This window comes from Plectropomus leopardus, chromosome 1 (assembly GCF_026936395.1).
Source record: "Plectropomus leopardus strain MGB_pleo_1.0 chromosome 1, ASM2693639v1, whole genome shotgun sequence".
Classification (NCBI taxonomy): Eukaryota; Metazoa; Chordata; class Actinopteri; order Perciformes; family Serranidae; genus Plectropomus; species Plectropomus leopardus.
The window spans coordinates 30,811,016-30,832,030 of NC_142176.1; the positions used below are offsets into that span (position 1 = coordinate 30,811,016).

The window sequence follows — 21,015 nt, forward strand, 5'->3', positions numbered from 1 at the left end:
TCATACAAAAAATACATCTTTAAGTATGACTGATTATTACCCTGAGGCTGTGTGAGAGTGAATAGGGTGGGGCACAAAGCAACTGTTACCTGGCTGATGTGTGTAAAGGGAAACTGTGAAGCCGGCCATTACTATGGAGGATTTATTCAACTTTAGCCTGTGTCCTAGAAATAACACACTTTGTGTAAATAGTAAGAATAAAAAGTAACATTTCTATTTCTCCTGTTCCTATATTTAAATTTAAATGGCAATATTTAAAAACAACTAAATGCAGTAAATAATTTACATCTACAAAAAGATCCCCTCTGGCCTATACAAATTTCGGATTTACAGATATATTATAATCATGGAGTCACAGCATACCAATATGAGAATGAAGATACACTTATTTTGGCTACAGCCAGCTGCAAGTTACCTTTTTAGCTTGGCATAAACTGAAGACCAGAAACAGTGGAAACAGCTATGCCTATAATATTTCTGTCCTCTGTCTTCCAAAGGCAAAGAAATCTGTCAACCAGCACTCTCACGAATTAACACGTAATATATTTTTATTCAATCCATATAGATGAAGTGTACAAACAATTGTTGGGGTGTAACGATACATTTTAACAACGATACGATGAGTGTTATGATACATGGTTGGTGACACGATACAAGAATGATAAGGGCTCATTTAGAGTGATATGATATGATTTGATTCAATGTATAGAAATCTATATAGTAACTTTTTCCCCCCACAATTATAAGAAAAGAAAATGCCTATTTCTTTTGCAGAGTTAAAACACTGGAAACACATGATACACTGAACTGCACAAACAGTCAATGTTTTGGGAGTGGGGGGGTGGGGGGGGTTTGCAAGGTAATCAGAGATTAATCAACATAATAGGTCACAATTGAATGGCAAATTGCCATTATATTTGATCTCAAACCTGTACATTTTGCAAAAAGCATCAAGAACTTCTCCGTTTTTAAGCCAAAATGTGTCCAAATTTTGGACCACAAACACAGACTAAAAGTCTCTCACTCTCCATTGGCCTGGTGTTTCCCTGCCATGATCTGCCATTATCTGAAGCGAAGCTGCTGAATGCTGATACGATACACATACCCAGAGCATCTGAGAACGGGAGAATGAACCGGAATAATGTTTACAATTCTATACCATTATAAGTGTGAAAATACATCAGCCTCTGTAGTTAGCAGCCCCTCCATAAAAAGCAGTGTCAGAAAAACACTTTTTGTTTTTTTAACATGACCTACTTCATTCAGTGCTTTTACCTCTTTAAATTTCCAGGTCCTTTTGGTTTGGAGTGGAGACCTCTGTGGATAATTTGGGTCCTGGAAAAACCCTCCTAGACATCTGGATCTTAAGTCATCAAAGAAAAAAAAAAGGGAAGCACACATTGGCAAACTGGGTTAGTAGCCTGCCGGCCACATATTAAACAGTGTAGGATTAACACTCATTTGTAACATGAAACTGCTTTATTCATTGTTTTTACCTGTTTAAATTTCAAGGTCCTATTGTTTTTGGAGTGGAGAAGACCTCTGTGGGTAATCTGACTCCCAGAAAACCCTCCTGAATGTCTGGATCTTAAGTTATCTGAGAAAAAAGGTAAGCAGATGTTAGCAAAAAAACTGCTTAAGAGAAACACTCATCTGTAACATGAAATGCTTAATTCGGTGCTTTTACCTGTTCAAATCGCTTGGTCCATTTGTTTTGGAGAGTAAGAGACCTCTGGATCGTTTGGCTCCCTGTAAAAAGCTCTTCAACAATGAAAACTGAAGGAAATCTAACTGGGAGAAGTCTTAGCCGATTGCAGTCTGCTATCCTCACCACTAGGTGCCACTAAATCCCCCTACATCTAACACAGTGGACCTTCAAGTGGCATTGCAATTATAGATATGTAACTCTTGGTAAAATGACAAAATATTGGTTGCAACAAAGTAACAAAATAACAAATAAAGATGTTGCCTACTGCAAACTACTGTCTGATATATGAATGACTGACTGAATGGCTGGGAAAAATAGACAATAGGTTCAATGTTAAGTGAATCAGTGTTTTGTTATATAGCATACAGTCTTTCCTTCAAGGGGAACTACTTTAGCTCATACATGGTCTTTTTGTTTCATTGCAATTTTTTAACATACACTCTATCCTATGCAATGCTTCTATCACAGTTAAGAAGGTGAGCTTAATTTAATCTATGAATGCAAGCCCACACAGCACAATGTATAATACACTGAGATATAAAGTAAAGGTCAAATTGATTGAAATAAGACAATAAATAGCCCAAGAAGTCAGGCTCCGTGGTGATCTTAGATGTCAGTTTTAGGAATGTAAATTCCAGGAAAAGCAGTGAAACAAGGAGTTAAATTGACTGATAAATCTTTAAAGACAGAGGGACAGGAAAGGGATTTAAAGATAAATTAAGATGAAGAAAACAGAGTTTGGTTTAGGTGAAAAGAAAAAAAACATTGAGCCTTACCTTCTTTCTTTGATGTTTATTTACAGAAGAGTAGTTTCCACAGACATCTTGAGAGTTGCTGTGAGTTTTGACATTTTCACATATGGTAACACAGTGGAAATATTCTTACAAACCACAAGTTCTACCTATCCTGTTATGGTACCTCTGAACAAGCAATGTTTCTATCACAAATCATGACTACGGTCGCCATGACTAACACTGAGTTATCCATCTGTCATTTTACAGACTAAGAAAATTGCACTTCTAGAAATGTAAAGATGACAGTCCAAAGTTGCTCCTGGCCCAAGAAGAAGTGCTAATCTAAGTGCTCCTACAGTAGCGTCTTTTGACATAGATGAGGTCTTGTTCAGCACACAATGATTACAAAGGTGTCTGACTAGCTGCAGAATGTCGCTGGTGGCACATGAACACAGAGTCTGTGCTTACACACTTCTGAGAAGCACGACCGAGCTGGTACACACAAAACTAGAGAAGACGTACAGAAGAATGCACAATGTGACATCACTGGACAAAGCAGCTCACCACCAAAGCACCAGAATGTACAGAGAAAAGCCAGAGACAAAAATACACTGCGTGATTTGTACAAAATATCATTTATGCATAAGAGTTTCCTTGATTTGCTTTCCAAAAGAACAAAATGAGGCATCGTTTGACAACAAATGACATGTATCTGAATCGGACATGCTGGCATGATCCTCTACAATTTTATGCAAAGATGGGGCACCTGAGAAGAGACAATTATTTCCAAAATGGCTGTCTGCACTGAGAGGTATGACCTGCCTGGGGAGGATGTCCCTTTAGCCCTTCTCCCTGCTTAGTACTTTAGTCGCCTGGGTTGTGTTAGTTGAGTTCTTTCAAATAGTGACTGTTAGGTTGTTATCCAGCACAAGCACATTTTTTTCTTTTTCTCCATTCACAAGTACCATTTGAGTGAACCCAAGCTTTTAACTCTTCAAAAACCAACTACTATTGCAAAATACCAATGTAAAAGTCAAACCAGATTGCTTCCACTGACCAGTCCTCCCCTCGTTTGTTTACCCCTTCACCACTAGACTGGACCATCTAGGCCACTGAGTAAAAACTGTGAGGTAAAACGAAAACAGTCTATTCTGTCCTCTCTCAACTCACAACACAACCGGATGCTAGCGTACGGTATATATGTTCTACTCATTACAAAATGTGCAGTATAGAGAAAATGATCTGAATCAAATCAACAAGTTACCAACATGAGGTATACTGTTTCATAAAACCCTTAAAAAAAAAGAGGATGAGATAAACAGAATTATCCAAGTAATTATCATCTCTACAAAATGAGAGCATGAGCATGTATCCTCCAACAACAAATCTGATTGTTCTAGCCAACAAAAAGACGAACAAAACCAAAAGAGTTACATGTTTTCAAAAGATAGTGGTTAAAAGAGTTAATAGAGGTCCTACAAGGAAAGCATGCAGCCTTAATGCTGGAGGCAGGTTTTATGCAAATCCCCACTTTAGAGCCTCTGTGTTGGCTCCACACACCATAATAATCCACTACTGCATTGAGACTTGAAACAAAGGCAAAACAGCGGGATTTGACTGAAACATTTATGAAACCCCTAATTGTCAATACTGTGTTACTAAAATGAAATCTACTGTACACTGTACCATTTCGAAGAACGATTAGATTTTGGCAGTTATCGTAAAATCAACATCCAAATGCTGCAAGTCGCTGACACAAAAATAATTTTCAATCAATGTATTAAATTCAGAACAAACCAAGAATTACTGAGCAGAAAGGCATAACCGCAAATAATTAGTACTTTATGATAGTTTACTTGTATTGCCAAATGCTGTGGTCTGTCTTTGTGACAGAATTTCATTCAACACTCTCCATCATGGAAGAGTGACCCGCTGCTATGTAATAGATGGAAGGTAATGGTTGCTTTGCATCAACTTAGAAAAAGACATACAAAATAAAAACCTTTCTTTTGAAAATTCTATGTTTGGTGAGAGAAAACTTCATGAACACTACACTCAAAACAAGAAAATGTTTGAAAAGTCAATTTCATTTTTGTAAAAGGAATACTTCACCCACAAAATGATTTGTGAAGAAAACTTTGTTTTCTCTCATGCATTTGCATTGAATGGAGAATCAAAAAATTAAACATTCCTTACGAACTGAAGTAATCAGGGTCCACATATAACAACAGCGGAACTATATCAAAACATCACACAACTTGTGCAGTATAATCCAAGTCTTATTTATCAAGTCACAATGTTTTTGTGGAAACATTATGATTTAAAACCCATTAGTACAAACAGTCATAAGCATGAGCATGCTCAGGTTGCTTCTTGTACGTGTTTCATATTGTAACGTTTTAGGGAAAATGCACATGTTTGGGGAGTACTGAGCATATAACAGGATAAGTGAGACTTGGATTATACTGCAGGAGTTGTGTGAAAGTTTCTAATCAGATTTTTTTAATACCATTTAGCTTTTGGACCTCAGTTACTTCAATTCATGAAGGATGTTCATCATTTTTCTATTCTCCGCTCACCTTGAAGGCATGGGAGAAAAGTTTCCTTACAATTTCAAGCTAATATGGGGAAGGTAATTGATACACAAATGGTCATTTTGCAGGTGAAGTGTTTCTTTAATGGGTTCAGTGACCTTCATCCACTTGATCGTTGATTTGCAAACTCTGCAGCTCAGGCTTCAGTATTTGCAAATGCTGTAGTGAATGAAATAACTGAACCAAGATGTTCATGAAACCTGTCAGCGTAGGAACACAGTCTGGGGTGTTAGCACTTCTCTTCTTAAAGGTTCATCATCATGGCTGACCTGGACTGAGAGAGGTATGTTCAAGATATCGAACTGGAATGCTTTTTAGAATATTATGATTCTTTCTGCACTCAGGACATACAGGCCTTTAAAGACAACGAGAAACAGCATTACTATAGACCAGTATCAGTGAAGAACCTGGATCAAAAATATACACATTTTGGTGGTTTGCTTTAGCTTACTGCATATAAAGGACAAATGGTCAACAAACCACAGAGCCAAACCTGCAGCTGCACTGATGGAAACCTGCTCTGGCATCACTAATTGAAACGGGGCCACAAGTAAAGCATGCTTGTCACTTTAGATTGATGGGTTGTGTGGTGCAGCAGCAGTTTCCTGCCATAGGTGATCTTGATGTTGAATTGCTCTTTATGTACCATTTAAATGGTGTTTGTTAAATAGCACAGTACAATGAGCGCCATACATTTTAAGTCTAATAAGAAGGTATATCATAAACATTTCTCTAACTGACAGTTGGCAAAATTTGAATTTTCCCGATGTGGCAAACCCCCAAAAGATCTTGCAATTAATGTTTGACCCAGGTTTGCTATGAACACATTCACTTCTGTCCCTATATGTCTGCTACTGCTGCAAGAACATGCTGATCTTGTTGTAATGTTAAGTATACATACATGGCAAGGTTAAAAAAAATAATTCTCTTTAAGGTACCAACCATGCATTTTGTTCAGAAAGTCAAGAACTATATACTTTTTAGAGAAAGCACAATTATGTTGGTGAGTAACATGTTCAGGGTGTATCATACATGTCATGTCTTAAGGAACCATTTACATTTCTGTTGCTGATGTGATTGAATTGAGCTGGTGAGATTTTGACACTTGCATGGACACAGGTAGAAACATGGGCAGGATAGAAGGGGATTAAAAATAAGGTATTATTTAAAATGTGTTCGACAAAACATCCAACACAGACACAAACAAACCAGCATGTAAGAAAAGAAAAAAGTAGCAGTAACACTTTTTGCCTGAAGGTGGCACAAATGTGAAATTGCAGGAACTATTACTTTTCTTGCCCACAGTTGGCGCTGGTTTGGCTGGACCTAGTTTCAGGTGCTTCGTATCAAAGACACTAGGTGTTAATGTTTTGTTAGAGATTATATAGTAACATAATACTGAGTGACAATCTTTCAGAGATATGAGAGGAAGCTGCAATGCATTAAAGCGACATTAATTCCTTTGAAATAACATAAGAATGTACAGTCAGTGTCGGACGATTATTTCTGCAAATACCAAAGGCTGTAAAATCAGACAGGTTAAGAAAAAGATCTTAAAAAGGTGCCAGTTACATTAAACTAATAAAACCACACTGGAAACCTTCCTGAAAAGAAATGAGGTAGTGTTGTTGATAAGGAGTAGGGATGCACCAGTTCCGCTTTTACACTCCCAAAACCAAAACTGACTCACTCCGCTTTGCATATCAGTCAATTATGGAAAGCAATCTGATTTAATACTTGTTTGGGGTCAATGTAAAAGAAAATGGAGGGCATTTATTTTACTTTCTTATCCAAAGTCCTTTCCAGTGGATAAATTCAATTTTGTTTAGCTTATGTTGGTTTTTGGTACTATAGCAGAGTATAGCATTGTGGAAATTTTCTCACACTGCTGTAGTCAGATAGGCTTCTAGAGTCAAGTTGGATTCTCCTCTAATTAAAAACATGGCTAGCAATTCACTTTAGAAAATTATTATACCGGGTTAAAAATCGCAACCAAACACACAGTATCACAGTGGTGCATCCCTAATTGGGAGCCGAATCAGAAGAGTGGTCTACAGATAGGTCATTGTAACATCTTCGCTAGATCACCCACCAACATAATCAAACCAAGATGAACATGTAAATATTTTTAATCCAAAATGAGTGTCCCTGCTTTACAAAATCACACCACCTGGATAAATGGCATTTTAGAAAAGACTACATGTGTACCAAATCTGTATACTCCGTATCTTTTGACATTTTAAGCTTTGTTTTTTTTTTCCTTCATGTTGACGTGTGTTTTGTACTTGTACTTTATAGAATCATCTATAGAAATATACAGAGGTTATAAATGCACCTACAATAATTAGGCACCTGAGACCCCCACACTCCAGTCAGGAAATGTGTGTGTAAATGTGTGTTTATGGGTGGCTGTTTTGAGTTTGTTTGAGATACCGTGGAATCAGCCGTATCTTAGCTTTCTGTATGTGTGTGTTTCAGAGTGTGTGTGTGTGTGTGTGTGTGTGTGTGTGTGTGTACCCTGAGACAGCAGGAGGCTGGAGAGAGACACAGGTGTTCTGCACTCTCCGAGTGTGCAGAAACTTTAAGGCTTATTCCTCAGTGTCACGGTAAAGTACCATCCACACGACGAAGCCCAGGGAGATCATTCAAGCCTGCATTTCCTATCCTTCCATCTATGATGATAGCTTGTCTCGCAGAACATTCCAGGCTTTCTCATTCCTGAGTGGAACAGAGCCATGTGCGACACAGTGGGAATAGCCTCCTTCAATCCACTTATCCACTATGTGAGTTCATTCTTTCTTTTCTTTCCCACAGACAGGAAAAAAAACCCCAGAGGAAAATATGGTTGCAATACTAGAGAATGCATACCCATATAAAGTACTCAACCACTAAAAATATACTGTATGTGTACTGTATGTATGCACACAAGTATGAAACAATGGATTCAAAGTACCTATAAAAACTTTGCAAGGACGAGACAGGAATCCAGTAATGAGGTGCATAAAAATAATCCTTATGGACTCTTCCTGGGCACGTGAAAGAACAAAAATCAGTCTGACGTCTGTATGTGTAAGGGTCAACGCCCTACATGCAGGGGCTACGGGCACAGATAACTGTGTGCTGCTGAGGTAGAGTGGACAAGGCCCGAGCTGACAAAGGGGGCAGGGGACAGCCCAGCAGAGATGGTCTTCCCTGGTGCCGAAGGGCAGTGTCTGGAGTCCCCATTCTCCAGATGCTCTGACCTCAGCGCAGAACGCACGTTTTTTGGGGAGTGGAAGCCATTGGTTAACCCCATGTCCTGTTGTGGCTCTATGTCAGCGCTTGGCTGGCCTACTGTGCCCTGTAGCTCTCCGTTGTGATTAGCCACCAACTTCATCAAGGAAAAGCTCGAGGGGCTTTCAGCCAGTGATAGTTTTTCGAGACTGTCCCCCTCTGCACGTGGGCTCGGCTGACTCAAAGGGGAATATCTGTCCTCTGATAATGAGGGTCCCCTGGTGATGTTAGAATCCTTCTCTCGTTTGCCGTCTTCCTCCTCTTTCTCCACCCCTCGGTCCGACAGCTCTGAGTGAACAATGACTTCTGCCTCCACCTGGTTACTACACACGGATGTACACAGACGATCCTCTAAGTCCTGCAACAATAAAAATGTTACTTCAGGTTGTTCTATTAGTTGATCTATTGGGTAACTCAATCCATGCATGATTTTGGTTAAGTATATAGAAAGTGCACTGTTTGTAATTGTTACTCAAATACTACAAATAAAAAGCATAAGAAGAACATTTCACAGAGAGTCCAGCCCGTTCTCATTCCCAACTCATCAAATCCTGCCTCTTTGTCAGTGATTTAGGTGCCGTGGTATGGTATGCCACTGGGCAGCCCATGTGAAGGTCTAAGGACAGAGGGGTGTCGTCTGCTGTAAAGCCCGCTGAGGCAAACTGTGATTTGTGATAATGGGCTTTATAAATAAAATTGACTTGAATTAGACAGCATTACTTTAAAATGCTGTCGTAAAACATCAGTTTAAAAACGCCACTGGTAAAAATGTTATAAAAGGTGCCAGAAAGTCCCCATAGGGCAGGTGGGAGGGGAGGTGGATTAGTCGAACAAGCCCTCCACTTTCACCCTATTCGCTTCCCATGAGATTGTTGAGACAAACCATGATGTATTTTTCTAAACCTGACCACCAAAATGAGGTGTTTTACCAATGTTGTAAGAGTATTGGAAATGAAAAACATCCAATGCAATGCATCCAAGAAACTGTACATTTCCAATAAAAACAAAGGTATTCTTGAAAAGACACAATGCATATACCAAGTGTAAATTGACACACCCTCTTAGAACGTCAACAACAGATGCAGAAGGTGACCCAGCATGTTATATTTACACGAGAGGCCACTGCAAAAGCAGCAATGTATGACAAGCTGGGATGAGAACGCATTGCATTATCAGCAATCATCATTTTCACTGTCCACTAAACCCCTTCCCCAAACAGCCATGGGCCCATCTTAGCTTAGTGCCTGTAGCTGGACAATTAAGTTTTGAATTTTCCATGCTGATGGTAAGTGGTGTATATTTTTAAATAACAAAGAACAAAAAAGACTTTTACGTTTTGTTTTAGGATATAAAACACGTCAGTAAAAACCCCAATCATGAACTTTGAAGTTTTGATTATTTCAAAAAAGGCGGCTGCTAACAAATGACTAAATGAGACTACAGAACATTATTATGGCGAACATGGCTTTACAGCCTTAAAGAGGTGGCAGCATTAAAGTCGTGCTATCAAAGTTTAGTTTGTTTATAGCCTAATGTTAGCTTTTTACCTCTAACAATTGCATTTAGGCTTCAAAAATCCTGAAAGTGGTGTTAATTTGTGAAGATTATCTTGCTGAACAGAACCTGCAAGTATCATAAACTTTAGTTTGCCACAGAGCTTATTTTCTGCAATAACCTAAAATTCAATGCAAAAATCCCAAAAGCTTTTTGATGATGGCCTAGGGCGATGCTAACCTCCATGTTGGCCCACAGAAAAAAGTCATTACGTACATGTTTTTGTTTTAAACCGATCAGCTGGAAACCTCAAAAGGTCCAAAGGAGACAGCATTTTTAGTTTGTGGAGTTAAACTTAGCCTAATTAGCCAGCTAGAAATACCTGATTAAATCTGCCAGTGAAAATTTTCATTTCTAGGAATGAAAACCCGGATTTTGTTAACCTCTGTCTGTATTCATGGAGCTGTTGTTTCAAGAGTGACTAGAAATTTTAGCATAAAATCTAACCGGTGGCCCTTATTATAAACTATATATTGCTGCTGTCGAGTGCATACCTCTAATCTCCAAAATCGCTATTTTTCAGGAATTAGAAAAAACAAAGTGTTTCAAAGGATCCAATGGAGACAGGAGATTCAGTCACAGGCTTTTCAAAATAAATTTCATTAGTCGAGAAAAGGTTTAACCCACTGATACACATAGAGGGGGACTGATAGAATTAATTTATGAAACAAGGGGAAAAAAAAGAAAAAAATTTAAATGTAGAGATGCGAGGATTGCACCCGACAACAACGATATGTACCTTGCAAGAACAGAAAGCTTTAAAGGCATAGCAACAGTAACTAAGGTGGGTGTGGTTTAGTAAACAGTCAATTACAAATGCTATTTAACCAATTCATGCTACAGCTAAAGTTGCTTATCAGAGACAGGCTGATAGCTAAAATTGATCAGTCACTGAATTTAGTTTATTTATTTACCGTGCCGTTATCAGTAATTAGCATGTTGAGAGCTCCATTAATGAGTGATGGAGAGTCTTCTGTTATGGTGTCTCTGTATCTTGTGATTCTGTTGGCCCAGTTATGACTCACAGAGCCATTCCAAGCAGCCTGCAAGACAGTGGAATGCACCAAAATTACAACTATTATCCCTCTATCAACACATGAAAAATAACCCAGTATCCAAGGCCCATCCGGAGAAGAGCTAACCCCCCCCTCTTGCAGGTTTTGACCTTGGGTTCAGGTGCAGGGGCATCCTCCCCTTCCCCTGGATTAGCACTTGCCATCAGGCTCTGCTCCTCTGGGGCCTCTTCTAGCGGCTGACCAGACTCTTGGCTGCCTGGGGGCATCAGTGTCTCCAGCTCGTGGCTATCGCTGCACTCTGGCACGTTGGAAGGAACGGGGCAGCCCCCTCGCCTGTAGTGAGGGGTCACAGCTGTAGAATCCAGGACCCCAGACACCTCTCTATTTGGAGGAGAAATGAAAGGGATAGTATAAGAGTTGTGCACAATACAAGACTAAACGTAATACAGTTGCCAGGGTTGTTTTAGCTTGCTCTCTGTTTGTAGGACAAACAGCTAGTCTGTGTAAGTAAAACAACTAAAAAATGTGTCCTGACACTGTGGAGACACCTTACCTGGATTTACCATTACGAAAGCTGAAACACATGCAGAGCAGGATGCATATCAGTCCCAGACACACACCGACTATGATGCCTGTCACTGCATGGATGTCCAGTTCTGTCCAAATGTCACACAACATGGAACAGGAGGAAAACAATGTAAGAATTAGTGTAAACAACAATCAGTGTTGACACATGGCAGAGATGCTGCCACTCCCAGAAATATATGCCATATTGGTTGTCATATGTTGCCAGTAGCTTTGGCTCATATCTAGAACACCAGCTTGAAAAAATACTAAAATTTAAAATAACATATCTCGATTGAAATACTATTTGGCTCAGGTCTGCTGTAAAGAGACTGCATATTGATTCCTTAATTTAAGACAAAGTTACATTAGTGAAAAGATATGAGGCAACATTCAACCAGGGACAGCAGACCTTCATTGATATTCATTTATGCTGGGTATCTTTGGCAGCCTGGACATTGAGAGGAGAGGAAACAGATGGCAGGAGCTCTCACCCACCCACCAGCCACCTCACTCCCATACACACTGCATACTGGCAACACTTTTTCAGCCTATGTGAACAAAATAAACCTGTTACTCTCTCTTAGTAAGGATATGGGTACAACAAAATGCATTTGCACTGCTTATTGAATCAGGGAAGTTCAATATTTGGATATTCAAGATATATGATTCTTTTCGCAATCGGTTCCTACTGATTATGCACTTAATGACTGGCAAGAGAAAAACAAAATAAAAAGTCTTTGTGGATAAGTACTATTGGTTGGTGGATAGTATGAACACAACAATATTCCTCGTAGTTTGAAAGAGAAGTTAAAGGTATGGCTCAGATTTTTTGTAGCTTTGTTCTATGGGGTATTTATCCATAGACAGTGTGTTACCTACAGTAGATGGCGTTTGGCACGCCCCCAGCTTGGAAAAGAAGTCAGTAGTTCGACATGGAAACTAAGCAATCAGCTGCTGTAAAGGGGTCAGCAGCAAAACATGTTTTTTGCAACCTAAAAAAGTTCCATCTAAATATCAGTTTATGTGTAAGCTATATTACAAAAATTTTCACTGCTTTACCTTAATGTCAGACAGTGATTTCATACTGGAAAATAAGAACTCCATTGAAAAATACTATGAATTCTCACTGCTGAACACAATAGCTGCTAGTCTACTGTCTCGATCAGTTAGTTTGATTGTATTATTGTGTGATTTTGGCGTTGGAAATGGTTAGTTTTTTCACCAAAGTCACACAATAACACAGAAAACTAACTAACTGATCAAAGCAGTGGAAGAACACCAGCTCCATTGTCCAGGGGGCTAAAATCACTGTTTTTGTCAATGGCATCTGGTGAATTTGACATAAGCATAGATGGGGAACTGAAACCATTAACAGTTTACGCGTTGAAACAGACTGTCCGATGGAAAAGTAAAGCAGTGAAAAACCTCTTAATATTACATAAACTGATGTTGATATTGACTTTTTAGGTGGGACTTTTTTAAGTGACAAAAATACATTTTTTTGCTGACCCCAATCCCCAGCAGCTGATTTCTAAGTTCCCATTTCTGGCTCCAGCCTGTTTCTCTAAACTGGGGGCATGGCAACCAGCATCTACTGTATGTAATACACTGACAATAGATAAGTAACCCATACAACCGCACGCCAAAAATCCTAATTAGCCCTTTAAATGCTTAACTAAAATGTATACTTCTTATTTCTATTGCTGGTGGTTCACATAACAGTTTTCTATTTATGACTCCCTCTGTTTAAAGACAAAAGGGGCATTTAATAATTACAGGCAAAGCTAAAGTGCTGACTTATGGAATTAAAAAGTGTATAATGAGATTGCGTGCTTAAACACAAAGTGACATGAGAGTAAAGAAAGTGCTTTTCACAGCAAGTCTGCTAGGCACACAGAGCAGTAATTCAAAGATCTCCCCTGGGGGTCGCTGATGAGGCCGCCCCTTTGATATGCACACTTAATACTGTCCTCAGAACGCACCAGAATGGAAGAAGCGAAATAACGGTGTCCAGCCGAGCAAAACTTTCTCTGCTGGCAGGGACAAATCACCCACTTTAATAGGAAAGGCTGTGCAAGTGTGTGTGTACGATTATGGATGTGAAAGAGTGTGTGTGTGTGTGTGTGTGTGTGTGTGTGTGTGTGTGTGTGTGTGTGTGTGTGTGTGTGTGCATGTGCTCTTGTCTGCTTACGAAAGCAAAAATATCTATAATATTTAGAATCTTAGAGGCAAATCAATATCTTATTTTGTAATTTAACCAATACTTTTGAATACTTAGTGTTACAATCAAAATACTACAAAATGTACAGCACTGAATGAGTTTACTTACAAAACCATCTGAATCTACGTGGTTTGAATTCTGCTCTACATTTCCATAAGGTAAAAAAAAGACGTAAATTCAAAGATGTAATTTTTGAACTGAATGTAATTACTAGTGATTAAAGTTTACAGTAAGGTATTCCGCAGCTTCTGAATTCAACTTCAAATTATTACGAATTATTATCTTACTATTATTAAGAGTGTAGATTTGATTTTACGATTTAGGGGAAACATATGAAACAGATGGTTTGGGGATCCTCCGTCAGAAAATTTTTAGCGTCACACACTTAATTTATTGCTTTCTTGTAAACTTAATGCACTAAATTGTGCCTTTTCTGCATCAGTATATAATGTAAATGTCTTTAATTTGGTCATATTTCAAATTACACTGCTCCTTTCATGTTTTTATTGAGGAGTACAAATGCACACGTTCTAAATAAAGAGGGGGACATGTTTCCTGCATCCCCCCAAAAATCTACACCTATGTGAGAACTTGAATACATTTTGTTCAAAGAAAAGATGAAAATAGGGGCGAAAACAAAATATCTTATGTTACTTTCATTTTGTACACATTGAAATTAAAAAATAACAAAAGTATCAATGTTCTTGGAATAATAATAATCAATGGTTTATGTGCATCATAAAAGTAGTCCCTTTATGTATAAAAAAGGCATTAGATAAGAAAGGTGCTCTTCATTCTCCTGGTAGTCAGTTTCTATCTTAACCGTCACAGCCACAGTAATGCCTCTGCCCCTAGTAAAGAGATAAGTAGAGTCCCTTTTTTATTAAACATCTTTGGACCTTCTGATACCGAGACTGCCTCTTTCTTACTCCTTCTGTTGTCAATTTCCATTCACAAATTTAACCTAACTTAACTGCTACTATTACCACAACCATGACTACTGCTAATTTCTTGTAATGACTCAATTTCTTCTTATCATTGTCACCTGTTTATGTGCTTTTTGACACATACCATATTTCTGCAGGGGGATGTGAACATCCTTTACAGGTGAATAAGGCCCTGGTCCAACCTCAGTAGATGCTCCCAGCTTAAAAAAGTATTGGGTGCCACTGGACAAACCCTGGACCTCCACACTGGTAATGCTCCCTGAAAAAGACAAGAGTCAAGGGCCATCATAAATCACAAAGACATGGAACTTTATTGAATATCAAACAAGATTATAAAGATAAAGGGGTAAGTTGTGCTTAAACTTAATGAAGCTATGAGCCAAAAGTTCAGTGCAGTGAAGAGGAGTCATGTCATGACATCTGACACCCACCATCCTGAGAGAGGTTTTCCCACAAGTGCTCCGGCTGACTGAGGTTGCCACTGAACAAGATCCTGTAGCTGACGATGATACCGTTAGGCTCCAGCGGAGGGCGCCAGCTCGCCAGCACAGAGGAGGAGTCCAGAGCACTCAGCTGCAGCTCCTCAGGAGGTGTGGAGGGCCCTGAAGGAGAGAGAAGGACTGGGTCAGTAATTAGAGCCCAGAAATGAGGCCTCACAGCTGCAGAATATATATTGTCTTGGTGGGGGATTTGACATGTTGTGTGACAACCATCTGCGTCCTTGTGTCCCCGCCACCTGGGTACAAGAGAGAGGGGACAAGCAGGGCAGTGGGGGAATGGGCTGGGGCTCAGGTAATGATGCATGGCAGTGGGGAGCGTGGCAGGTGACTGGTGGTAATAATGTCATTAAAACAGCCCACTCTACACTCTCCACCCTTACTTGGCTTGGAGACAGAGCTGCTGGCCAACATGAGAGCCACTACTACACCTGGGTATTTCATTACAGCCAGTTATCAGCCATCAATGCCAGCTATGAATTCCCTTGTCCGCTGGCCACTGGCCAGCCAACACGCTGGTCCACACGTAACTGAGCACACTCACTTGCATGCACAAGCATATGCATATGCATATATTACAGTACTGCAGACTTCAGAGAGCAAAACACCTTTACCTGACTAGCTGGAGACCAATGTTAAAATAACAGAATAAAACTCAAGTGGAGCTAATCGGACAAAAGCTTTAAAAGTGTGCACTTCAAGAACAAAGATCGAATATCTATAAGGGATACGATGTAATATATTTTAACAGACACAGTGAAAAGATAAGTGTGACATATTTCAAGCCCAACTGTAAATGTAACAGTAGACAGGGTCAATTCTAAGGTCTTTTATAGCTGCATTGGTTTAAATGAATTTAAAAAGACCCTGAAGTTTAACCACTTACTTCTTTCTTTGACTGTTATTAAAAAGGAAAATGCTCACTGACCTCATCCTATTCAAAAAAAATATTCCCACACATTTACATACCTTTACACATAAACCTATCAAACAAAGAACTACACTCTATTTTTTGGCACACTGTAGTTCCCCTTGAGCTGTTCTGCGTTAAGTGTCTTGTTTAAGGGCACTGCAAAGGTTGTGACAGAAGGAGCTGCTTCCATTAATCAATATCAAGTGAGTGAAAAAATACTCGAAGTGCACACTTGAGTGTGTTTACTGACCATTTTTTTCCCAAGCAGGTAAATGCATGTATGTGCTTCCCCCTATGTCATAACTGTGCAAGTGTCAGAATGCCTGCATCTTTTAAAAATAACTTTACGAGCACTCTTCAAAAACAGTTACATGGTGCTTTTCACAAGAAACAAACAGAATTAGCACTTTGTAGCTTCTGCCAACCAGTCAAGTTACAGTTAACATCCATATCTATCCAGACTCATATGTAGTCATGACAGTAGGAAATGCTTCAAATGTGGATGTTGCTGCAAGGAAGCTATACATTTTATAAAAGGTGATCCTTCAAACACATTTCCAACCTAAAAGTGCAGTGGATCTATACAATCAGCCCAATTTCATGGTGGGCACCCAAGATTAGTGTTGATAGTTCAGTATCTGACCAAAGGTCCCCCTATCTGTTCCTAAGTTATAGCACTGAATAATGGTCAAAAAACATTATGATGTCACAGTGAAGTTCACTTCTGACCCTTTGAATATAAAATACAAAAAACAAATATCTGATATTCCATTAGAAGTTTGTGTGAAATATTGTTATAGATATTTTATGAGTTCTTGAGTTATGACCAAAAACATGTTTTGTTAGGTCACAGTGACATTAACACTCTAAACAGTTCATCCTTGAGTCCAAGTGGACGTTGAGCCGCATATGAAGGAACACCTTCAAGGCATTCCTAAAAAAAAATGTTTACACAAGAAGGGGACGGATGGATGGAGGACGACCCATAAACATAATGCCAGCGCAGAGTCATAAAAAGCAAAGAATAAATTGTTAAAAAGAAGAAGCCACAAAATACTACAGAAAAATCTTCAGGGATTTTGTTCATTGGGTTTTAAACACAATACAAACTTCACTGACTACAAAGAAAGGAAGCACAGCAGCGACTCACGGTCAGACAGAGTCGACTCCTCCACTGTGCTGCTGAAGGGTCCCACCACGTCCACTCCATTAGACTGCACCGCCAGCTCATAACGGGTGAAGGGCCTCAACGCCCCAAGCAGTATCTCCTGAGCAGAGCTGCAACACACAAACATAGCTGAGTTCTGAGTGTGTGCTTTATGTTTATATTCTGCGCTCACCCTATTGGATGCAAAATATATTATCTTTATATTGTTAACTCTTATTACCTGCCTTCTGCGTGACAACCATTTACTGTATTATGTACACTGCAAGCATGTACGCACCTCTTTAACCCTAGAAGGGGTAAGGACAGGCAGAATACAGGGCCTATTTCTTGGCAGAGTAAAATTAGTACCACTGTAAGTGTACAGGGTAAAATCAATGCAAGGACAATATTACATGCTTCATTTTGATCACTGTGTAAATGGTAATTATTAATGGAGCTACTTAAAGCTACTCAAAAGATAGTAAAGCCATTACAAGAAAAATGAATTGTTTTTTTTCCTAGTGTTTAAAATGCAGAAGCCAGGATGTAAAGGAAAGGCCTTTCTGACGCTTCCAGCAGAAAAAAAGGTATTAAAGACATTATTTAGTGAAGCAATTTATTGACTTCAAATGCAATCTAACTTTGATGAGAAAAAAAAAGTAACAACTATCTGTGTCTGAGGAATACTTCTTTTTGGTGACCATTTTTAATAAATAATATCATGGCACTTGTAAAGGTGTTTATTTCATAACAGTGTAGGTTTATACCATTACTGAAGATTTGTTCATACACACACACATTTAAAATGAGCTCTGTGATTAAAACATTGATACACAGGGAGTTATGCAGGAAGCAGTTTTGTTCAGGTGTTGGACTATGGTGACAAGATTTTAGATGTTACAAACAATAATTATGTTTCTGTTGTGCAAAGTGTTCTCTGACCTGGTGTAATAGGAGACCAGGGAGGCGTTGGTGGTTCCCGCTGGGCTGCAGCGCACTGTGTAGTTGATGATGCGTACGTTGCTGAACCTTGGTTTCTCCCAGCGCAGCCAGATGGAGGTGGAGCTGTTGGCCATGGCTTGGATGCTGCTCGGGGGCAATGGAGGGGGCCGCATGGGCGGTGGTGGCGCTTTAACACACACATAAACATTATTTGCCTCAATATAATTTCATTATTTATTATCCCATAAAAGTGATGGAGGTCATATTTTCTTTTATGAGACAGTCAATAATTTCTGTATGTATGCACACATGTAGTAAGAGAAATGTTACTTCTGTCATGAGCCTTGTCTGTCCTTCCCTTCCACACAGCAGCTGCTCCATCTACCTGCTTGTTGAACGCCCAAACTTTCACCTCATATTGCCGGTCCGGGACTGACACAAATATACAGTGAGAGCAAGAGAGAGGGGGGGGGGGGAGCAATGGAAACAGAAAAATCTTTTTTACAGCCATACCTGCCGTATGCATGTGTTACAAGTAAAGCTAGGCAGCCTCTTGCATATTGACACTCGGCCCTAGATGTAATTTAAAAGCAGTCGATCCAGCTCTGGTCTGATATGATGTGACATGAAACGGCAACTGAGCCACAACATTCAATCAAATGCTTTTGAATGAAAGAAAGCTTTCAAATGAAATGCTGAATCATTAATTACTTCTCATGAAAGGAGTCTGCCTATTTCTGCTCCTTTTTCTTTTTAAAAGTAAGAGCACTTCTGAAAGAAGTCTTTGAATGATGCACAACATCATTTGATTTTGTATTTAGTCGAAGTGAGAAAAATGAAAGCAGACTACATATCAGATTTGGAGAGGACTCTGTCAGGAACTCACCAAGCCCTGTGAGGAGGTGATACCTGGCCTTCTTACGGAGCCTGATAGTGTGGGTCTGTGTCGTCCTCTTTCCATTGGCTGATTCATCGGCCTCCACCTCTCGACATGACAGCTTGTAACCAGAGACCAGTGTGTGATTGGGCGAGAGATGCCATGTCACATTGAGGGTGTTCACTCTGGCTCTGACTTTAAGCTCAGTGGGGGCAAAGATCACTGAAAACATTTGGGAAAGGAAAACAAAACGATAACAAATATTTCCACACAATAACTGAAACACTAACTCAAGCAACATTTTGACCTGTTGCTTGTGGAAAGGATCAATGTCTAAATCCAAACAGTACTGCTACTAACTGATACCTCATATAACATGTATATGATAAGCAATTCACAATAAATCTATGTCTGTAATTTAAAAAAAGATGTATGAATTGAACAATAATGAAACAAGACCGCTGTCATGCAAGACCGACAAATACAAGATGAAAAGATTTGACTGTGGAGGAAAACAAGTGATGCGTATTAAGCATGTGCATCAAACTGAAAGTTCATAATCTTGATAATGCTATTTAAAAGTGCTGTATTTAATTCTGGAGAAAGAATGGTGTAATTGTTTGCTAGCACAGGGTTAATATAATCTCTTCTTTTAACATTGGGTTGTGTTGTTAATGTGCTGACTGGCTAACTAGCATCTTGACTCTGTCCTGTCAGTCTTATGGTCCTTTTTGGATAACAAATACAGACTAACAACATCTGCTGGTACAATTAGTTCCTCTCATGTTAGCTGTTGGCTGTTGTCTTTGCATTGTATTTAAGCGCAACTTTCCGGCGGAGAACCAGTCGGCCTTCATCGCCACAAGTTTTTGGATGTCAGCTTGGTGTTTCTGGGCCTTTATATATCTCTCAAGCAGAAAATTTACGTTACAAAAAATTAGTTGTTGCACAGTGAAATATTACAGTCCCTGTACGGAATATGACTGAGCACAAACAGAACAAATGCTAAGGGAGGCAGGTCGGGTGTCTTCCTTACCCATGCTGTGGTCACTGTGGCTGTAGTGGGCTAATGTTTGGTGCTGGGCCCACTCAGAGGGAACCCCAAAGCCTATGCCTGTCCCAGCTGCTATCCTCAGTCGGTAGACCTGGTTGGGCTGCAGCTCTCTTAGTGTGAACTGAGTCTCATTACCTCCGACTTCCACTGAGAACACTGCGTCCACTGTGGGAACACACAATACAGACATTCACATACTGTATGTATCTACTAATAGAGTATCTAATTATCATGATGTTCTGAATGTTTTCTTTCAAAAAATGCACAATTCATGGAATTCAACCTGTATTATGTATCACACAAAGAAAAAATTGCATGTTCCATGCTTCATTACATTCATTAATTTGTTGCTGTCTCTCAAGGACAATCTGGGATAATGGGCTCCATACAGAGTGAACTTGATCTGTACATTCTGGAGCTCTAGCTAATCAGCGTATACATTTTTTTTCCCTTCAAAATATACTGAACCCCATCATGCATGTTTCTTTGCACTATTAAGCTATTTTAACTATTATCAGAAACAGAACAAAAACACACAAAATTAGTAAAGAAGGTTGTTAATAATTGTTTTATATTAAGAACTTATGAGAGGACACAATAAAGAATACATCTCCTGAATTATGCTGTGTCATTATATTCTGTGTTCACTTGCACTTACAAATATGGTAACTTTTATGAAAGTAACCATTGAATCATATTTGCTGAAACTTTCACTATCTTCTGAAAGAAGTAGATGAGACAAGCAGCCTTTAAAAAAAAACATGTCCCTTGTCCTCTTCCTACTGGTTCTAATGGCATTTGCTAGGATCAGACTGCAGCAGTCAGCAAAAACCATTAGAGCCCAAGAGTCCCCAACATAGCTGTCAATCATGTCGATCACTGCTCAAGTACTGTGGTCAAATTGTAAACTAGGCAGCACTGATCAAACATGAATCAGGATTATGTTACAGCATTGACTTTTTTTCTCCTCA

General features: G+C 39.3%; 1 protein-coding gene and 1 long non-coding RNA gene across 2 annotated transcripts in view; both read right to left on the minus strand.

Annotated features, from left to right (window-relative positions):
* Window positions 1-530: 530 nt before the first annotated feature.
* LOC148190442 (uncharacterized) lies at window positions 531-2,148 on the minus strand. The gene is made up of 2 exons (XR_015777487.1): window positions 1,497-2,148; window positions 531-1,363 (listed from the first exon to the last, which is right to left on the minus strand). It is a non-coding gene; the product is annotated as an uncharacterized LOC148190442 (long non-coding RNA).
* Window positions 2,149-2,485: 337 nt separating this feature from the next.
* Window positions 2,486-21,015, minus strand: part of igdcc4 (immunoglobulin superfamily, DCC subclass, member 4) — a 70,003-nt gene continuing 51,473 nt past the window's right edge. Inside the window, 12 exon segments of the mRNA XM_042514062.2 lie at window positions 2,486-8,177; window positions 8,179-8,667; window positions 10,778-10,906; window positions 11,029-11,260; window positions 11,433-11,535; window positions 14,739-14,873; window positions 15,046-15,216; window positions 17,175-17,302; window positions 18,114-18,300; window positions 18,444-18,545; window positions 19,000-19,212; window positions 20,027-20,209. Coding sequence (XP_042369996.2) covers window positions 8,121-8,177; window positions 8,179-8,667; window positions 10,778-10,906; window positions 11,029-11,260; window positions 11,433-11,535; window positions 14,739-14,873; window positions 15,046-15,216; window positions 17,175-17,302; window positions 18,114-18,300; window positions 18,444-18,545; window positions 19,000-19,212; window positions 20,027-20,209 — 2,129 coding nt within the window. The 3' untranslated portion in view covers window positions 2,486-8,120.